At 40.5% G+C, this 16,460-nt stretch overlaps 2 protein-coding genes across 7 annotated transcripts in view; one reads left to right on the forward strand and one right to left on the reverse strand.

The window, feature by feature from the left end:
• Positions 1-16,460, forward strand: part of RALGPS1 (Ral GEF with PH domain and SH3 binding motif 1) — a 394,703-nt gene that overhangs the window by 161,082 nt on the left and 217,161 nt on the right. The gene's annotated exons all lie outside the window — the stretch shown is intronic.
• Positions 6,615-16,460, reverse strand: part of ANGPTL2 (angiopoietin like 2) — a 40,873-nt gene continuing 31,027 nt past the window's right edge. Inside the window, exons 3-5 of the mRNA XM_044992951.1 lie at positions 9,327-9,520; positions 8,612-8,882; positions 6,615-8,131 (exon numbers count right to left, since the gene is read on the reverse strand). Coding sequence (XP_044848886.1) covers positions 7,932-8,131; positions 8,612-8,882; positions 9,327-9,520 — 665 coding nt within the window. The 3' untranslated portion in view covers positions 6,615-7,931. The remainder of the gene's footprint in view (positions 8,132-8,611; positions 8,883-9,326; positions 9,521-16,460) is intronic.

Consider the following 16,460-nt stretch of genomic DNA (forward strand, 5'->3'; position numbering starts at 1 on the left):
CCCTAGTTCTTGTGTTATGAAAAGGAGTAAATAACACTTCCTTATTTACTTTCTCCACACCAGTCATGATTTTATAGACCTCCATCAGATCCCCCTTAGTCATCTCTTTTCCAAGCTGAAAAGTCCCAGTTTTATTAATCTCTACTCATACGGAAGCCATTCCATATCCCTAATAATTTTTGTTGCCCTTTTCTGAACCTTTTCAGATTCCAATATATCTTTTTTGAGATGGGGTGACCACATTTGCACACAGTATTCAAGATGTGGGTGTACCATGGATTTACATAAAGGCAATATGATCTGTCTGATCTATCCCTTAATGACACCCAGCATTCTGTTTGCTTTTTTGACTGCCACTGTACACTGAGTGGATGTTTTCAGAGAACTATCCACAATGACTCCAAGATCTCTTTCTTGAGTGATAACAGCTAATTTAGACCCCATCATTTTATATGTATAGTTGGGATTATGTTTTCCAATGTGCATTACTTTGCATTTATCAACATTGAATTTCATCTTCTATTTTGTTGCCCAGTCACCTAGTTTTGTGAGATCCTTTTGTAGCTCTTCACAGTCTGCCTGGGACTTAACTATCTTGAGTAGTTTTGTATCATCTGCAAATTTTTCCACCTCACCGTTTACCCCTTTTTCTAGATCACTTATGAATATGTTGAATAGGACTGATCCCAGTACAGACCCCTCAGGGACACCACTATTTACCTCTCTCCATTCTGAAAACTGACCATTTATTCCTATCCTTTGTTTCGGATCTTTTTTCCAGTTACCAATCCATGAGAGGACCTTCCCTCTTATGACAACTTACTTTGCTTAAAAGCCTTTGGAGAGGGACCTTGTCAAAGGCTTTCTGAAAATCTAAGTACACTCTATCCACTGAATCCCACTTGTCCACTTGCTTGTTGACCCCCTCAAGAATTCTAGTAGATTGGTGAGGCATGATTTCCCTTTATAAAAACCATGTTGGCTCTTCCAAAACAAATTATGTTCATCTATGTGTCTGACAATTTTGTTCTTTATTTTAGTTTCAACCAGTTTGCCTGTCTTATTATTTAGACTTCTAGCATTGGTATATAAGTACTTTAAAAACTTGTCACTTTTTAGCTGTCTGCCATTACATGATGTTATTGAATGGGACTTTTTTTCATTTGACTGTTTCTCATCAGATCCTAGCAATATTTATCGTCTTCCATCCTCTCTTCCTTATTAGGACATAGGGAATCTCCATTAATGGATCCTCCCCTAAGGGATGTCTCTGTCCAAACCACGTGCTTCTCTGCACCTGTCAGCTTTCCTCCAGCCTTTAGTTTAAAAACTGTTCTTCAACCTTTTTAATTTTAAGTGCCAGCAATCTGGTACCATTTGGTTTAGGTGGAGGCTCCTCCTTTCCCAAAAGTTTCTGCAGTTCCTAATAAATCTAAACCCCTCCTCATTACACCATTGTCTCATCTGCACATTGAGACTCTGCAGGTCTGCCTGTCTAACTGGCCCTGCTTGTGGAACTGGAAGCACTTCAGAGAATGCTACCATGGAGGTCCTGGACTTCAGTCTCTTACCTAGCAGCCTAAATTTGGCCTCTAGGACCTCTCTCGTATCCTTTCCTATATCATTGGTACCCACATGTACCACGACCACCAGCTCCTCCCCAGCACTACACATAAATCTATCTAGATGTCTTGAGAGATCCGCAACCTTCGCACCAGGCAGGCAAGTCACCATGCAGTTCTCTCAGTCATCGCAAACCCAGCTATCTATGTTTCTAATGTTCGAATCCCCCATAACTATTACCTGTCTCTTCCTAATAACTGGCGTTCCCTCCCCCAGAGAGGTATCCTCAGTGTAAGAAGACACCACAACATAATTCGGAAGGAGGGTCTCAACTATGGAATCATTTCCCTCTGCTCCAGTTGCATGTACTCCAATCCTGAGACTTTCATCCTCCTCAACAGTACAGAGGCTATCAGGCTGGGGGTGGAATCGTTCTACTGTGTCCCAGAAAGTCTCATCTATGTACCTCACTTAGCTCCTCCAGTTCAGCCCTCCGGTCTCCAAAGCCCTTGCACGGTCTCTGAGGGCCAGGAGCTCCTTGCAGCGAATGCACACATATGCCAGCCGCCCATAGGACACGTAATCATACATGCTGCATTGGGTGCAGTAAACTGGATAGCTCCCACTCTGTTGCTGGACTTCTGCCTGCATTCTCTTTTTACTCCTGAAGCTCATTTCTTTGTTGTTGTTTTTGTTTTTATCAGGGGTTGGTTTTGGCTTTATGTTTAAAGAACGTTACCTAGGCCCCTGTCATGCTCCACTTGTAAAATCCCTTGCAGAACTCCCCTGTTCGCTAGCTCCTCTGGTCACTTAGGAGTGGGCTTTTTAAAGCCCTGGTCTTCCTGAGTAGCCCTGCCCCCTGGTTAAGAGTTGATAGGTACTAAAAGTTCTTAGAGATCAAAGCCTCGTTAAGAAGCTCTCAGCCTTACCTAGTAGGCTGCTAGGCTCAGCACACAGACGGTCAGCACACGGTCTCCCAAACAAACGGACTACATGGTATATTTCAATCAAGCAGCAAGCGTACCACAAACACTGCAGACAACAAACTTACCCCAAGGGTCACATAATTGCTCCTCCTTCACCTGGAGAACTCCCTCACAAAACTCCCATGTTAGCCCTGCCTATTCTGCTAATCCCCTTAATGGCTGGGCACAGTAGATGTCTCTTCTGTTGGGATAATCTCAGATTCTGAGCAGATGCTCAGAAAGCTTGTTTTTCTCTTTGAAAATGTGCAAGGCTGAATCTTCACCTTTTTGAACAATCCATGAAGGTCTCTTCAGGCCTTGAGGAAACAAGTCCCAGAGACCTACAAGTGGACAAATCATCGTCATTGAGCACCTTGTCAAGTAGACAGATGATGCCTAAGGCTATTGGGGAGAATACGTCACCAAAGTCAACCTTAACATCAGCATCAAAGCTGACACCAACACCTTCACAGTCCAACTTGGGGACTGAAAGGGTCCACTCCAAGTGCTGAGGCAGAAACTTAAGAAGGAGCTCAGTGTTCTCCCACTGGGACAGGCATAACAAGGCCACCAGACAGAAGTCCTCTAAGCCACCCATGGCATTGAGGGCTGGAGAGAAGGAGCAGCCTGCAACACAGTAGACTCTGCTAGCACTGATCCTGGCTCCGATGCTTCCTGCAAAATTGATTCCAGCCTTAGGGTAGGCCCAGATCCACCGAGATACCTACTGGAACCACTACAGACCTGAAGGCACCTTACACGTTGGCACTGCCTCTAGAGGAGACCTGTTCCTCTTCACTGTCAGCAGGACATATGTTCTCCCTGTTACTGAACACAGAACCTTCCCCCCCTAAAATCTGCAGTTGGTGCGGCCCAGAGACCTACACGTTTTTCCTACAGGTCTTAGCTGCCATCAGCCCTCCAAGAATGGCATTTGGTCCAGTCAGCAACCAGCAAGTTGGGTGTACTGTAGCTTTATTGGGGCACGCCCTCACAGGCATTGTGAAGCCAGACTCCATCACTGAGACAGAGGTCTCTCTCCTCACCAGCATCCTTGAACAGGGGACGAGCCAGTTTCCTCCTCTGGTGGCTCCCCTTTCCTGCACAGCTCAGAGCTGGTGATGTGGCTTGGCCCTCCAGCCAAGTCATTAATGGGCAGAGCAACATAATGCCTCATCTCACCACCAAAGTATCTCTCTACTTCGTCACTGGACAGAGTGATAGCCTTTGCATTGCTACTGGCACTGGATGACTATAAAGCGTTTCAGGAGTTGCTTGTGAGGAGTGCCAAAACATTAGAGATCAAAACAGTGATCACCACAGGCTGTGTGACATCCTGTCCACTTCTGGTCCGTGCTCTTCAGCTTCATTGCAAATATATGTGGCTAATTGCCAGTCCTTACTGGCTAAGCATGACTTTGACAATTAGGACAGAGTGCCTCTGACATGGAGTGCCCCATTGTGCCGTCTGCTGGTTAAACATGGTGCAGCAGGCAGTCCCTGCCTTAGTTTCCTCCTCTCGTAGCTCCCCTTTCCTGCACAGCTCAGAGTTGGTGATGTGGCTGGCCCTCCAGCCAAGTCATTAAGCAAATTTCCCCTGGGAAAACAAAAGTCCAACTGAAAGTCCAAACAAAAGGTTCTTCCAGCCCCCTTGGGCTACTCTCCAGCCTGCCTCCTGGGCTAATTTTTCAGTTCTTTCCTTGTTCCACTGTAGAGAACTGACTCCCATGCTGCTTTCCCTGGAATCCCTCTGACAGGAGTTTCCTGATTTCTGCAGACCCAGCCTTAGGGCCTTCCACATGAGCCCAACCTACTCCCAGTAATTCCTCTCTCTGAGTTTCATCAACCTTTTTTCTGATCATTAGGTGATCACCTGACTCCATCCTCTCAGGCTAGGAGTTGGCTAATTATGGCACAGGCAGGGCTGAGATGTTTGTTTTTAAAGAAACTTGCACAGGTAGACTGGGCCCTGATTCCCATTAAAGGAGACAGCCACTCTATGATAGACTCCCTTCCTAGCAGAGCTCCCTCATGACAAAAGAGAGCAGCCTAAAGACATAATTAAGGAGGACCAACTACTGGTCAAGACAGGCTTACAGTGTCAATGGATGCCTCAGACGCCAGATGTATGGCCACCATCATGACCATGCAGCAGGTATCATGGCTCCAAGCATCAGGCATCCCAGGAGAAGTACCGGCCACTATCAAGGACTTCCCTTAGAAGACTAGAGCTCTTCACAAAGTGGACTGACTAACAGCACTCTTCACTTGCTGAAGGACTCAGAAGCTACCCTACTCACCTTGGGGATTTACATCTCTACACCATACCTCCAGTACTACTGTCCTCAGTCACAGCAGGGACCATGCACTCCATCCTACCCTCCCAGACACACTGAGTATCATGCCAAGAAGTGTGTGAGATACAACAGGCGACATCAGCCTTTCTTCTCATCAGCAACCCATCTCGCTCCTAGGACTCATCAGCATGGTCAAGGGGCACATTGGACTCTGTCCATAGAGCACCATCTTTGGTGCTCCTGATCCCCAGGAGAGGTCCATCTTGCAGCAATATCAGTGTATCATGCATGGATGCAGTCACACACTCTCTTTTCGCATCTAAGGGTATTGAAATTCCTTAAGGGCCTCCTTCAAACCCTGGAGGTAGAGACCCAGCTTCCTCAGGGGATGTTAATGTTGTCCTCAGGAAGTTCATGGAGCCTCTCATTGAGCCACTACCAGAATGTTACATACACCACTTCACCATCAAGACTCTCTTTCTGGTGGACATTGTGTCAGCTCAGAGTCAGCAAGCTCTAGGGTCTCATGGTTGGACCACCTTTGGACATAGAGAAAAGGTTGTGTTGAGACTACACCCCAAGTTCAAGACAACTTCAGAGACAGACTTTCACTTGAACCTTGCCAGTCTTCTTCCTGAAGCCACACTTGATACCCAGAGAGAAGAAACTGCCTATCCTGACTTATCCAGAGCTTTGTTGTATTACCTTAATAGGGCCAAGCCATTTCAGTGGTCTCCTCCTCACCCCTTTGTGGCAACTTCTGGTCCAACCAAAGGCCAAGACATCTCTTTGCAGAAATTCTCCCAAGGGAATCACACAGTAGATTTCAGTCTGCCATCAGCTGGCTGGTTAACTTATCCCTTCGAATATCGAGGCACATTGTTTCAGAGCACAAGCTGCATCTATTGCCTGCTTCAGAAACATTCCAGTCTCTGAGCTCTGCAAGGTTGCAACGTGGAGTAACCCACTGACTTTTGTGAAACATTATGCCCATGATGTGGCTGCCAAATTAGGTGCCAAATTCAGGTGAGCAGTACGTCAATCTTTGTTTGACCGATTCAGCTGATACTCCTCACTCTCACCATCCAGGGGGGACTCTGCTTGCCAGTCACCTACAGTGGGATCCACATTGACACACATTCTTAAGAGCCACCACAGTTACTGTAAGGTAAGTAACTGTTCTTTAGAATACAAACTTCTGGGTGAAAATGCTGTGAATTGTTTTCCAGCTGAATAGGAACAAGAGTTTTTATAGAAATACGACGTTTGGTTTTGTCATGGTCTCAATCCCTTAGGGATAACCAATGTCCAGAAACTAGAGCAGATAGAAACAATTAACAGAGTCCTTGTTTAGGAGTTAACTAATTAACCAGGTTCCCCCATCTGGTAGCTGGACTAGTTGAGTATGCATCTTGAGCACTACTGGAACTAAGACATGAATCATGAGCCTTGTGGACCATAGGAAGCAGCCCTACCAGCTGATCCAAAAGATATTCTCCCCTTTGACTGAGATGGTAAGAGGTGTTCAGTACTTGTCTCAGCAGGAAGCTGCTGTTGGTAGATCTTGAAATGTGTAGACAATTCATTTAATGGAAAAAGCAAATCATTATTGGTGTAGAATTAAAAGTCAGAACGGATTTGATTTAAATTAACAATGGTAGACTTGTGTGGCACTAAATCATTTCCTGTACTTTGAATGTTAGTCTGAACTGAAACACCAGAATGAATCTAAATACATCAAAATAGCATTTGTTGCTTTATTACCAATTTGCAATATTACAAGGATAATCCGATAATATATTAAAAACCCTACTTTCATTTATATACAACACATGCTACATCAGGCATCATCAGTTTTTAATGCACATCATACATTTGTAAAGAAACAATGAGGTAATAAGGGAAGAGAGCAAGAGCTTTTTTTGTTTTTCTCAGACATTCTTTCACTACATTTTATGGTTTTCACTGTATTTTCTAATTTGCAACAATCATCTAGTCTACATAGCTACCTCAGCAGAATTCTAAAATTCTCCAAGTTTCCACAATTGATTTTATTTATAAATATGAGTGAGTAATTATTTTTAATATGTTGACATACAATATACTCATTAATAATTGTGAAATATGGCAAATATAATTGTTCTTGGTTACAAATATTTTCTTCCAAGAATCTTAACCTTGTGGCTAAGGACATTAAATAGAATATAGATCGGTATCCATCATTTGCCTGCAAAGTTGGATAGCCCCTTTAATTTGTAGCCATTTTCTGATTACAGTGGCTACACAGCAGGTAATGACGTAGCTCAGGTATAAAATAATGTTAAATATTTAGGCTATTATTTTATATGAACATTAACATTATTCATGTTGGCTATATAATATGCAATAGCCATTATAAGTTTGGATTACTTTATAAATACATGTAGGCAGTTAAATTTAAAAACACTCATTTTCCTTCCTTGATCAAAAATGTTTGTATCAGAGGTCAGCTTTGAGAATGATGGCATGTACATCAAGAGAAAAGTGAAAATGAAGGACTGGATTAATCATTATGGTAACTATTTGGGTGTCTGCCCACAAACTGAAATGATTTAGTGATTTAACAAAAATTAAATTAGGAATAATACCACTAATACCCTACAGTACATATACCAGCTACATAGTTTCAAAGGATGTCATTTCCTGTGTCAAATGATCCCTACTAATAAGAATAAAACTCTTACTGTACAGATTGTACTGTATTTGAGAATATTTATACATAATACAACATACAGAATATTTAGATGCTGTGGCAAGATTTTTAGCATCTAGACTTAATTTACAGGGAATAAAACCCAGAAGTGTTATCTACAGTCCATCTCAACTCCCAGTTCTAGAAACAGGAACCTTAATTACCGGTATTTTTGGTACAAAGAAAGATGATCTGAATGTTGTTATATCACTTACATTGTATATTTTTGCTGGAATGAATGTTGAAAATACAATATACAAGTCCTCAAATTTTAGCAATAAATGTACAATATCTTACATTCCTTGCTGCTATAAAGACATATGCCATTTCATTGTTCTGTTTTAAACAGAAAATTAAAAGAGGAAAAAAATTCTTTCAGTGGAATGTGTTGGGATTAGGCCTGATCATCATAACAACTTTCTTTAGTGAATATGATCCGCCACGGAACTCAGCCCAGTAAACACCATCCTGGTATCGACTACGATAGTGTCCTCCCCGATACCAGACTCCATTGAGGTTTGAGTGAGCACAGGCATTGTACCACCATCCTCCTTTCTGATAATGAGCACAGTTACCTATAATGAAAAGCAGACTGTTATTGAGTATAGAAACTGAAAATCTTGCAGTAAGCAGACTAGCAAAACTTTCATAAAACAGTTTTAATGTCTGTATATTTTTAAATCTATCAGTCTGATGATGTAAGCAGCAAGGCACACAAAACCTTCCTTTTACAGTCCTCAATCTTGCAATCAAAACCATGCAAATGGACTCTTCAGTGGAGCTCCACTTTAGTACAAGATTCACCTGTAAGGATCCTGTTTCAGGATCCAGGCCTTAATTTTTAAAATAACATCAAATATTTAAACTAAAAAGTTTGTTTTGTCATCTGTCAATGAAAATCATTAGATTACCAGATTAATTTGTGTATCATCAGAGCGGTTTGTTTTTCACTTTTTAAAATGTTTTTAATTATATGTTTAAATGTAATTTTCTATCATGTCATTCTATGACTTGCCATTTTCCTTTGGTTTTTTTTCTTGTTAAACACTTCATACCTGTGTATACATCATGGTCTCTATCCAGTGTGGTGAACTGCTTCCCGTTGTGCCAAGTGAAAGAATCCCCAGCATTGCCATTGTAACGACCCAGTCTCAACTTGTAATATTCACTCTCTGGCTCCAGTCTGAAACTGGCATATTCAGCAAATACTTTTCGACCTGACCAGTCTTCCATTGTTACAAGCAGTTTGTAGTTGCCTTGATTTGTTAGCCAATAAATATTTTCTAAACCCAGCCAGTACTCTCCATCTATGTTACCAAATCCTTGCTGTGAAGAAATAGTGACAAATAGATTACTATTGCATATATGTTTTACTTTTAAATCTCAATGCATCCTTAACCATGGCACCTTGATAATGACTACATGGGCATATTTTGAAATTCCAGTGCAACTTCACCTTGGCCCTAAGTATGTTTCAGCACTTGACACCACTACAAAATTTTTCAGAGGAAGGTACAAGAGATCATGTAGTGGACACTCGTGGAATAATCTGTCTATTTGGAAGTTTCTTGCCAACCTATCAGTTAGTGGTTGGTTTATAACCTGAAGCATAAGTGTATACTCCTTATAAAAGTAGTTGTATCCTATCTAACATAGCTGTGGATGGTCTCATTATTCACATGTCTAATTATTTTTTCAGTTCTGCTAAGCTCTTAATTCTAAATCTCCCATTAAGACAGGAAAGAGAAAACAAGTTTCATTTGTCCTAACCTTGTAAGTATCCCAGTTTCTGAAAAAGTTGACTGATCCATCGAGTCGTCTCTGAATGACGGTCCAGCCACCAGGGTCGTGTCGTTGGTCACACCAGACCTGCATAAGTCGATTTGTATTTTCAGGTTTCACAAGGTAGATGGAACTGGTGTCATGGCCATCTTCTAATGCCTGTAGACAGTCTTTCCACGGTCCTGTTTTAAAATAGAAACACTATGCATTCAGAAAATAATTGTGCTTGTCGTCTTTGTCTTCTGGAAATATTTGAATGTGGAACATTTTTTTCCTGGCATGTACTAGACATGCTTCTGCCAAGTATTATGCATAACTGTTTCCCTAAAAAACACATATTTTCACCTTTGCATATGGAAGGTGTAATGTCCAGTAGTGTGCTTGCACGGACCTGGGCTTCATTTGGTGTCACGAGGTTCTTGAGCCCTTTTACTTAATTTATTCCTTGGCAAACCATATTGTGTATGCTGTTTACACGGTGTATTAATTTATTGACCTTGGCTACCTGCATGTTTTCATTATGCAGTATATAAAACATGGCAGATTATGCAATCTATTTTTTAAATCATAACCATAATTTTTAGTCTTATTCAGCATAAAGAATACTTGGAATTGTGGAAGGCTAAATAGTAGTAGAAGTGCAATTATAAAGGAAGAAAATACTTCTAGTATGTTCAGACTTGCATGCATGCTGGTGATTTGGATTTAATAGTGTGATGAAGGGATGCATAGTGTAAAGTATGGAGTGTAGGTTTAAAGTTTGGAGCATGACATTGTTCTACCACCTGGCAAAAAGAATTCACAGTATCCAAGTAAGGTAGGAGAAAGGTATTCACTACAAATGCAGATGCAGTCATATTTAGGGGGATAGTTCAGGGAAGGCAGAGTAGCAGGTAAGATCACTTGGAAGCATATGGGAAATTCCCTTGCTCTTAAGCATAGGATTTGTGTTGTCAGGGAGACTGAGTCCCATTAAGCATGTCCTTGTTTGAAGACTCCCCTCTGGATTGTGTCTTGTGGTGAAGTGTCTCTCCGAGATGTGACAGGTCAGAAATTCAGAAGTTAGCTTCTTTAAGGTGTGTAAGCTAGTGGGCAAACTCAGTGGCTGGGTAAGGTAGAATAAAGTTCCCAACAACCATGCAGTCCAAGACCCTTTCTTCAAGGCTGGGTTTATTTTCAAACAAAAGCAAATTAATTCATAATATTTGTGTACCATCCAGCCAGCTGGGAAGGGAGAGCGTATACCCCTTCCTGTTAGCTGCTGGGACCAGTGCTTAATTTTTATTAGGGCTCTAGGCTTGGCAGTTCATAGCCCCAGCACCTCTGACAGTTACAAAAGTTAAAAAATTGCTTGAGCCCTGGCACCTCTTTCATTACAAATTAAGCACTGCCCTGGAAGGACTACTAATGGAGACGCACACCCCTAGGACTTCCCTGACTCAGGGTTCTTCCTGTCTGCTGCCCTAGCCCTAGAGGAAAGAAGCCTTAAACCTGGTTTCTTATAGGTTACATCAGGGGTTGGCAACCTTTCAGAAGTGGTGTGCCGAGTTGTCTTTTATTCACTCTAAATTAAGGATTACGTGTGCCAGTAATACATTTTAATGTTTTTAGAGGGTCTCTTTCTATAAGTCTATAATACATAACTAAACTGTTGTTGTATGTAAAGTAAATAAGGTTTTTAAAATGTTTAAGAAGCTTCATTTAAAATTAAATTAAAATGCAGAGCCCCCTGGACTGGTGGCCAGGACCCGGGCAGTGTGAGTGCCACTGAAAATCAGCTCGCGTGCCGCCTTTGGCACACGTGCCATAGGTTGCCTACCCCTGGGTTACATGCTTGTATTAGCCATTTGCCTGCAGCTACAGTTTCCTGTTTTAAATGGCCAAAGAGTTATAACAGGCACACTGGGATGCATGTATACACCCCAAAGCCTGATGCCCTTTATACAAGCTAGAATTTTCAAAATCATCTAAGAAGTGACATAAGAGCACAACTCCATTTGTTTCAGTCATTTAGACGCTTTTGAAAATTGCAACAATAGTTTTTAAAAAAACAAAATAAGGGAAAATAGATGTTAAATATAGAAAAAACTGGTACTTTTAAAATTAACTTTTAAAGACAAAATCTATATAGTAAAAACATTTGAGAGAAATCTCAGGATAATGAATGTCTGGAAATATATAACAGAATGTAAAGTAAAACAAAAATAGATTTAAAAAACATCCTGTGTGGAAAGGCTGTCATTCCTTTAAAATATCTGATTTCCTAAGGGGGCAGCATCTGAGTGTCCAGGAAGGACAATTTTTGATTGGTAAAAAGTGCCCAGTAGAATTCTGGATTTTTTGTTGATCCTTTTGCAAAAATTCAGTGTAAGCCAACTATGCCCATCTGAACACCTAGGTATGTTGCAAAAAGAAAATCAGAAACATTTGTGAATCCAGGATCCACTTGCTTAGTAACTATATTTTGAATTTTAATATTTTGGTGCCTGCATAACATCATGGTGGAGATATTAGAAATGGCTGCATGGACAGCTTTGTTCAGTTTCTATGATTATAGTGAGTGAGCTGATAGAATGAAATGATAAAACTATTATCAGTAAGTAACTAGTCCGGATCAATTTTTAAGGGAACTGAGGGATTATTATAGTACAAGAATGTTTGATCAACATTTGTAAAGAGGCCAGAACTGAGCTATGTAGTGGACAGGCAGATCTTTTTCCTTTTAGTAATAAAACAGTCAAGTTGACTTTGGCTTCTGTTCTGGATGGGGGATTTTCCAGCTGAGCTGCCCCCAAAAATAACATTGGCATGAAGATCAACAGTAGACTCAGCAATATAATATATCATTATAGACGTTGGCATTGTCACACTGATATCTGAAGGCAAGCAAAAAACAATTAATGGATCAAAAATGTGGTATGATATACTCCACACACAGAGGAGAAAGAAAGCTACCCTATTTGCTAGGGTGCAACACACTGGTTTCAGGTATGGAGGCCATAAAGCAGCTATTTTAAAGAGATTAGACTTTTTTTTTTTTAAGTTTCTAGCTCAAAGAAAATATTCTTAATGTGAAGGTACTCAGATTCCTCACTAATTGGTCCGGTATAAGAACCTAGATAGAATTTGTACAGCATTGTTTTCAGAAATCTTTAGTCAGACAGCTCTAGTAGCTTTGCTACTGTGCTCATATTTTTGCCAAAAAAAACAGAAAAGTTAAATTAACAAGACTCACAAGTCAGTGATCCCTTCAAAGTCCAGACTGAGAGAGAAAAGAGAGGATTTAGTGAAGCATTCATCTTTGGGATGATACTAAATTGTATGTTGCTATTATAATTAAAAATAGTTTTAAGTTTATACAGAACAAATACTTCTGTTATAAAGACTTGCCATTGTTTTGCATGCACGTAAATAAGATGATAACAACAAGTTAGCTTAGTTCACATTGTATCCCCTGTATTAACTCACTAGCAGTGGACAGTCTGTGCCACTTGTTCCATAAATTGTAGCTTAGTTTAGGTGAACTTTTTGATATTTTAAAAAGCCTTTTGTAAATACTCAAGAACCCAATCAAAAGTGGGTGTTTGGGTTTTTTGGTCTGTGTCCAAGTTATTTGATTTTTGTATTTCGCTTTGTCCTCAGCAGCATAGTCCTGTGAGTAGAATGCTGCTTCTGAGCCCAATTTCCTTTCTTGCTGCAGATACAAGTACATGTTCTTGGCTGCTTAAATGAAGATGCAGCACTCTGTTTTAATATCTGTGTTTTATTGTGTTAAAATGCAGGAGACAGATGACATTGTATTTCTTTCCAATATCTGGTTCAACACATTTAACTTGACTGTGCAGTGTTTATTTTATTTCAACTTAAAAATACAGTGAGGTTTGTAAGAAAGAAAAATAATGAGTTCCGAGCTGTTGTGGAACAAACTTCTACAGGAACTAAGGACCATCATACATTCATGGTGGCTAAGTTCATAAATGGCTATTAGCCAGGATGCGTAAGAATGGTGTCCCTAGCCTCTGTTCGTCAGAGGATGGAGATGGATGGCAGGAGAGAGATCACTTGATCATTGCCTGTTAGGTTCACTCCCTCAGGGGCACCTGGCATTGGCCACTGTCGGTAGACAGATACTGGGCTAGATGGACCTTTGGTCTGACCCGGTACGGCCTTTCTTATGTTCTTATTTTTTGACCTTGCCTTCTTTCACAAACACAAAGCATCATGACACTTAAAACAAGCAACCCCTCTCCAACTAAACAAAAAAACAACAAACACTACTCTGCACACACAGTACTTCTCTGGGGAAGAGGGTGAGAGAGAGAGATGAATCACATCACTGTAGGAGCTCAGATACTAAGGTGTTGAGAACCTGAATAGAATAGAATAGTGCTTCCTCTCTCACTGTTACCAGTTAATCTTCAAAAATAGCTTGCGCTCCTACGTCAAAGAGAGTGTTGTTATGGTTTCAGACTAAAAGGAATCCAATTTAAAAAAAACTCACGAAAAAAGCTGTGTTTGGTCTCGCTAATTTAAATTTGCAGACTTGGGATTTCATAATCATGCAAATATGTACTTTCAATTAGATATAAAAATGTTTGTGTCAACAAAATATCTGCCAGTGCTGAGGTCTCTAGTATGGTTCCTTTTAATTACTACCATTTAATTATTCTAATATAACTGATTTTTGGTTTGATATGGGAAATGCAGTGGTTTTGAACTATTTTTGCTTTTCTGCTATCATCCTACTGAAATCAGTGAAATGTAGGGATATGCCTGAACTGATGGACATGACAACAGATATGTTCTACCTAGCGATGTAAAATACAAAATGGTTAAACAGTAAGCATTAGTCTTACCAGTTAACTAACCCTAACCATTAATCCCCAGCCCCAGGCCACCCGACTGGTCTGCTGAACCCAGCCTCATGCCACGCTGGCTGACCCCAAGCCAACGCCAGCCGGCCGACCCGCCAACTCCAGCCCCGCACTGGCCCACCGACGCCAGTCCTGCGCCAAGCTGGCAGATGCCAGCGCCACGCCAGCTGACCCCAGCCCCGCGCGCCGGCCAGCTGGAGCGGCCCCGGCCCCAGCCCCAGCTGCACTAGCCAGCTGGAGCAACCCCAGCCACATAGGCCCTAACCGCTCTCCTTTTAATCAGTTAACTGTTTAAACGACATAATTTTAGTAGTTTAAATAGTTAATTTCTTAAACGGATATTTACGTCCCTAGTTCTACCTAAATGAACCTCTAATGTTTAGTAGCAGTTAGTGGATTAAAGGATAATCTGGGATCACTGCTTTTAGGAATGTTCTAAGATTGATTTATGTATTATGAAATATCATATTAAATATGGTCTAGATGAAATTACTATAAAGTGGGTGCACACCTGATTTTGAAAGACTTACTCAAAGAGTAAGTTCATTGTCAAACTGGGAGGACCTATAATGCTGAGAGTGGAGAGTATGATTACAAAATGTATGGATGTTACCAAGCCAGAAGGGGTTGCAGGCACTTTGGAGTACAGGGTTAGAGTTCAAAGTGATATTAATAAATTGGAGAATTGGTCTGAAATCAACCAGATGAAATTCATAAAGAGAAGTGCAAAGTTCTGCATTTAGGAAGGAAAAATCAAATACACAAATGCAGAATGGGGAATAATTGGCACAGGAGTGCCATATGTAAGGCATGGGAGATAATTGTTCCACTCTATTTGGCACTGGTGAGGCCTCATCTGGAGTTTTGTGTCCAGTTCTGGGCTCCATACTTTAGGAAAGAGGTAAACAAATTGGAGAGAGCCCAGAGAAGAGCTACAAAAATGCTAAGAGGTTTGGAAAATATAATCTATGAGGAAAGGTTGAGAGAATACAACATTTAGTCTAGAGAAGGTTGTGGAGGACATAAGTCTTCAAATATGTAAAAGGTTATTATCAAGAGGATGGTAAACACTTGTTCTCCATGCCCACTGAAGGTTGGATGAGAAGTAATGGGCTTAATCTTCCCCAAGGAAGATTTAGATTAGATATTAGGGAAAACTTTCTAACTATAAGGATAGGTAGGCACAGGAACTGAGTATCTAGGGAGATTGTGAAATTTCCAACTTGAGAGGTTTTTAAGAATAGATTAGAGAAACGTCTGTCAGGAATGGTCTAGACATAGTTAATCGTTCCTCAGCATAGAGGCATGGGCTAGACGACCTCTTGAGGGCCCTTCCAGCCCTACATTTCTATGATTCTGTGATTATACAAGAGCAATGGTCCCAACCTCTGTAATTAATTTTGTGTAACAGTTTCCACGATAACACTCATAACTTTCAGACACACATAACTTTATATATAAACTAAGGGTCGACTCCTGAAGTGTTGTTAGCATCTGCAGCTTCCACCTTTCAGGATATGACCCTAAGACAATAAAGACGTACTGTACCATTAAGACAAAAATATCAGTTTAAATATATGAAAATGGCAAGCAACTCACAAGTTATTACAATGCATTTGATGATTTCCTGTTCTGTTCATTCTCTCTGGGGCACCTGGCATTGGCCACTGTCGGAAGACAGGATATTAGATTGACTAGATGGACCATTGGTCTGACTCAGTATGGCCATTCTTATGTTTTTATGGGTATATTTCAGAATGTATAAAAATATGATATTGTCTATTTTAAAAAAATCATTTGTGACTATATAATTATAGCATACATGGTCAGAATTAAGATTGTGTATGCAAACTTTGACATTTCTTAACGTTTGATTGTTTAGCCATGCAGCCTTAATGTTCCTTTAATGTAGTTTCTTTTATGGAATTACTTTGTTGATCAGCAGCTTTTATCATTAAAAATATAGTAAACTGTTTTATGTATGCATTTTAAGAAGTAATTTCTTGTTTCATAGCTGCGAAAGAAACACATGCAAACCACAATCCACATTTTCCTTATAAAATAGAAGAATATTTATTTAAGTAGGAATCTGAATTTCCCACCAAAATCATTGTCCTGTGCCAAGACATTTTAGTTTCATAATTATTGCAAGTAGCTAGTGTGTGTGTGTGTGTGTATGTAATTTAGTTTCCATTTTCATGAAGGTTCTAGCTATATTATGTGGAACTAATGCATTTAAGCACATTGT

The sequence above is a fragment of the Mauremys mutica genome, chromosome 18 (assembly GCF_020497125.1).
Source record: "Mauremys mutica isolate MM-2020 ecotype Southern chromosome 18, ASM2049712v1, whole genome shotgun sequence".
In the NCBI taxonomy this organism is placed as follows: domain Eukaryota; kingdom Metazoa; phylum Chordata; order Testudines; family Geoemydidae; genus Mauremys; species Mauremys mutica.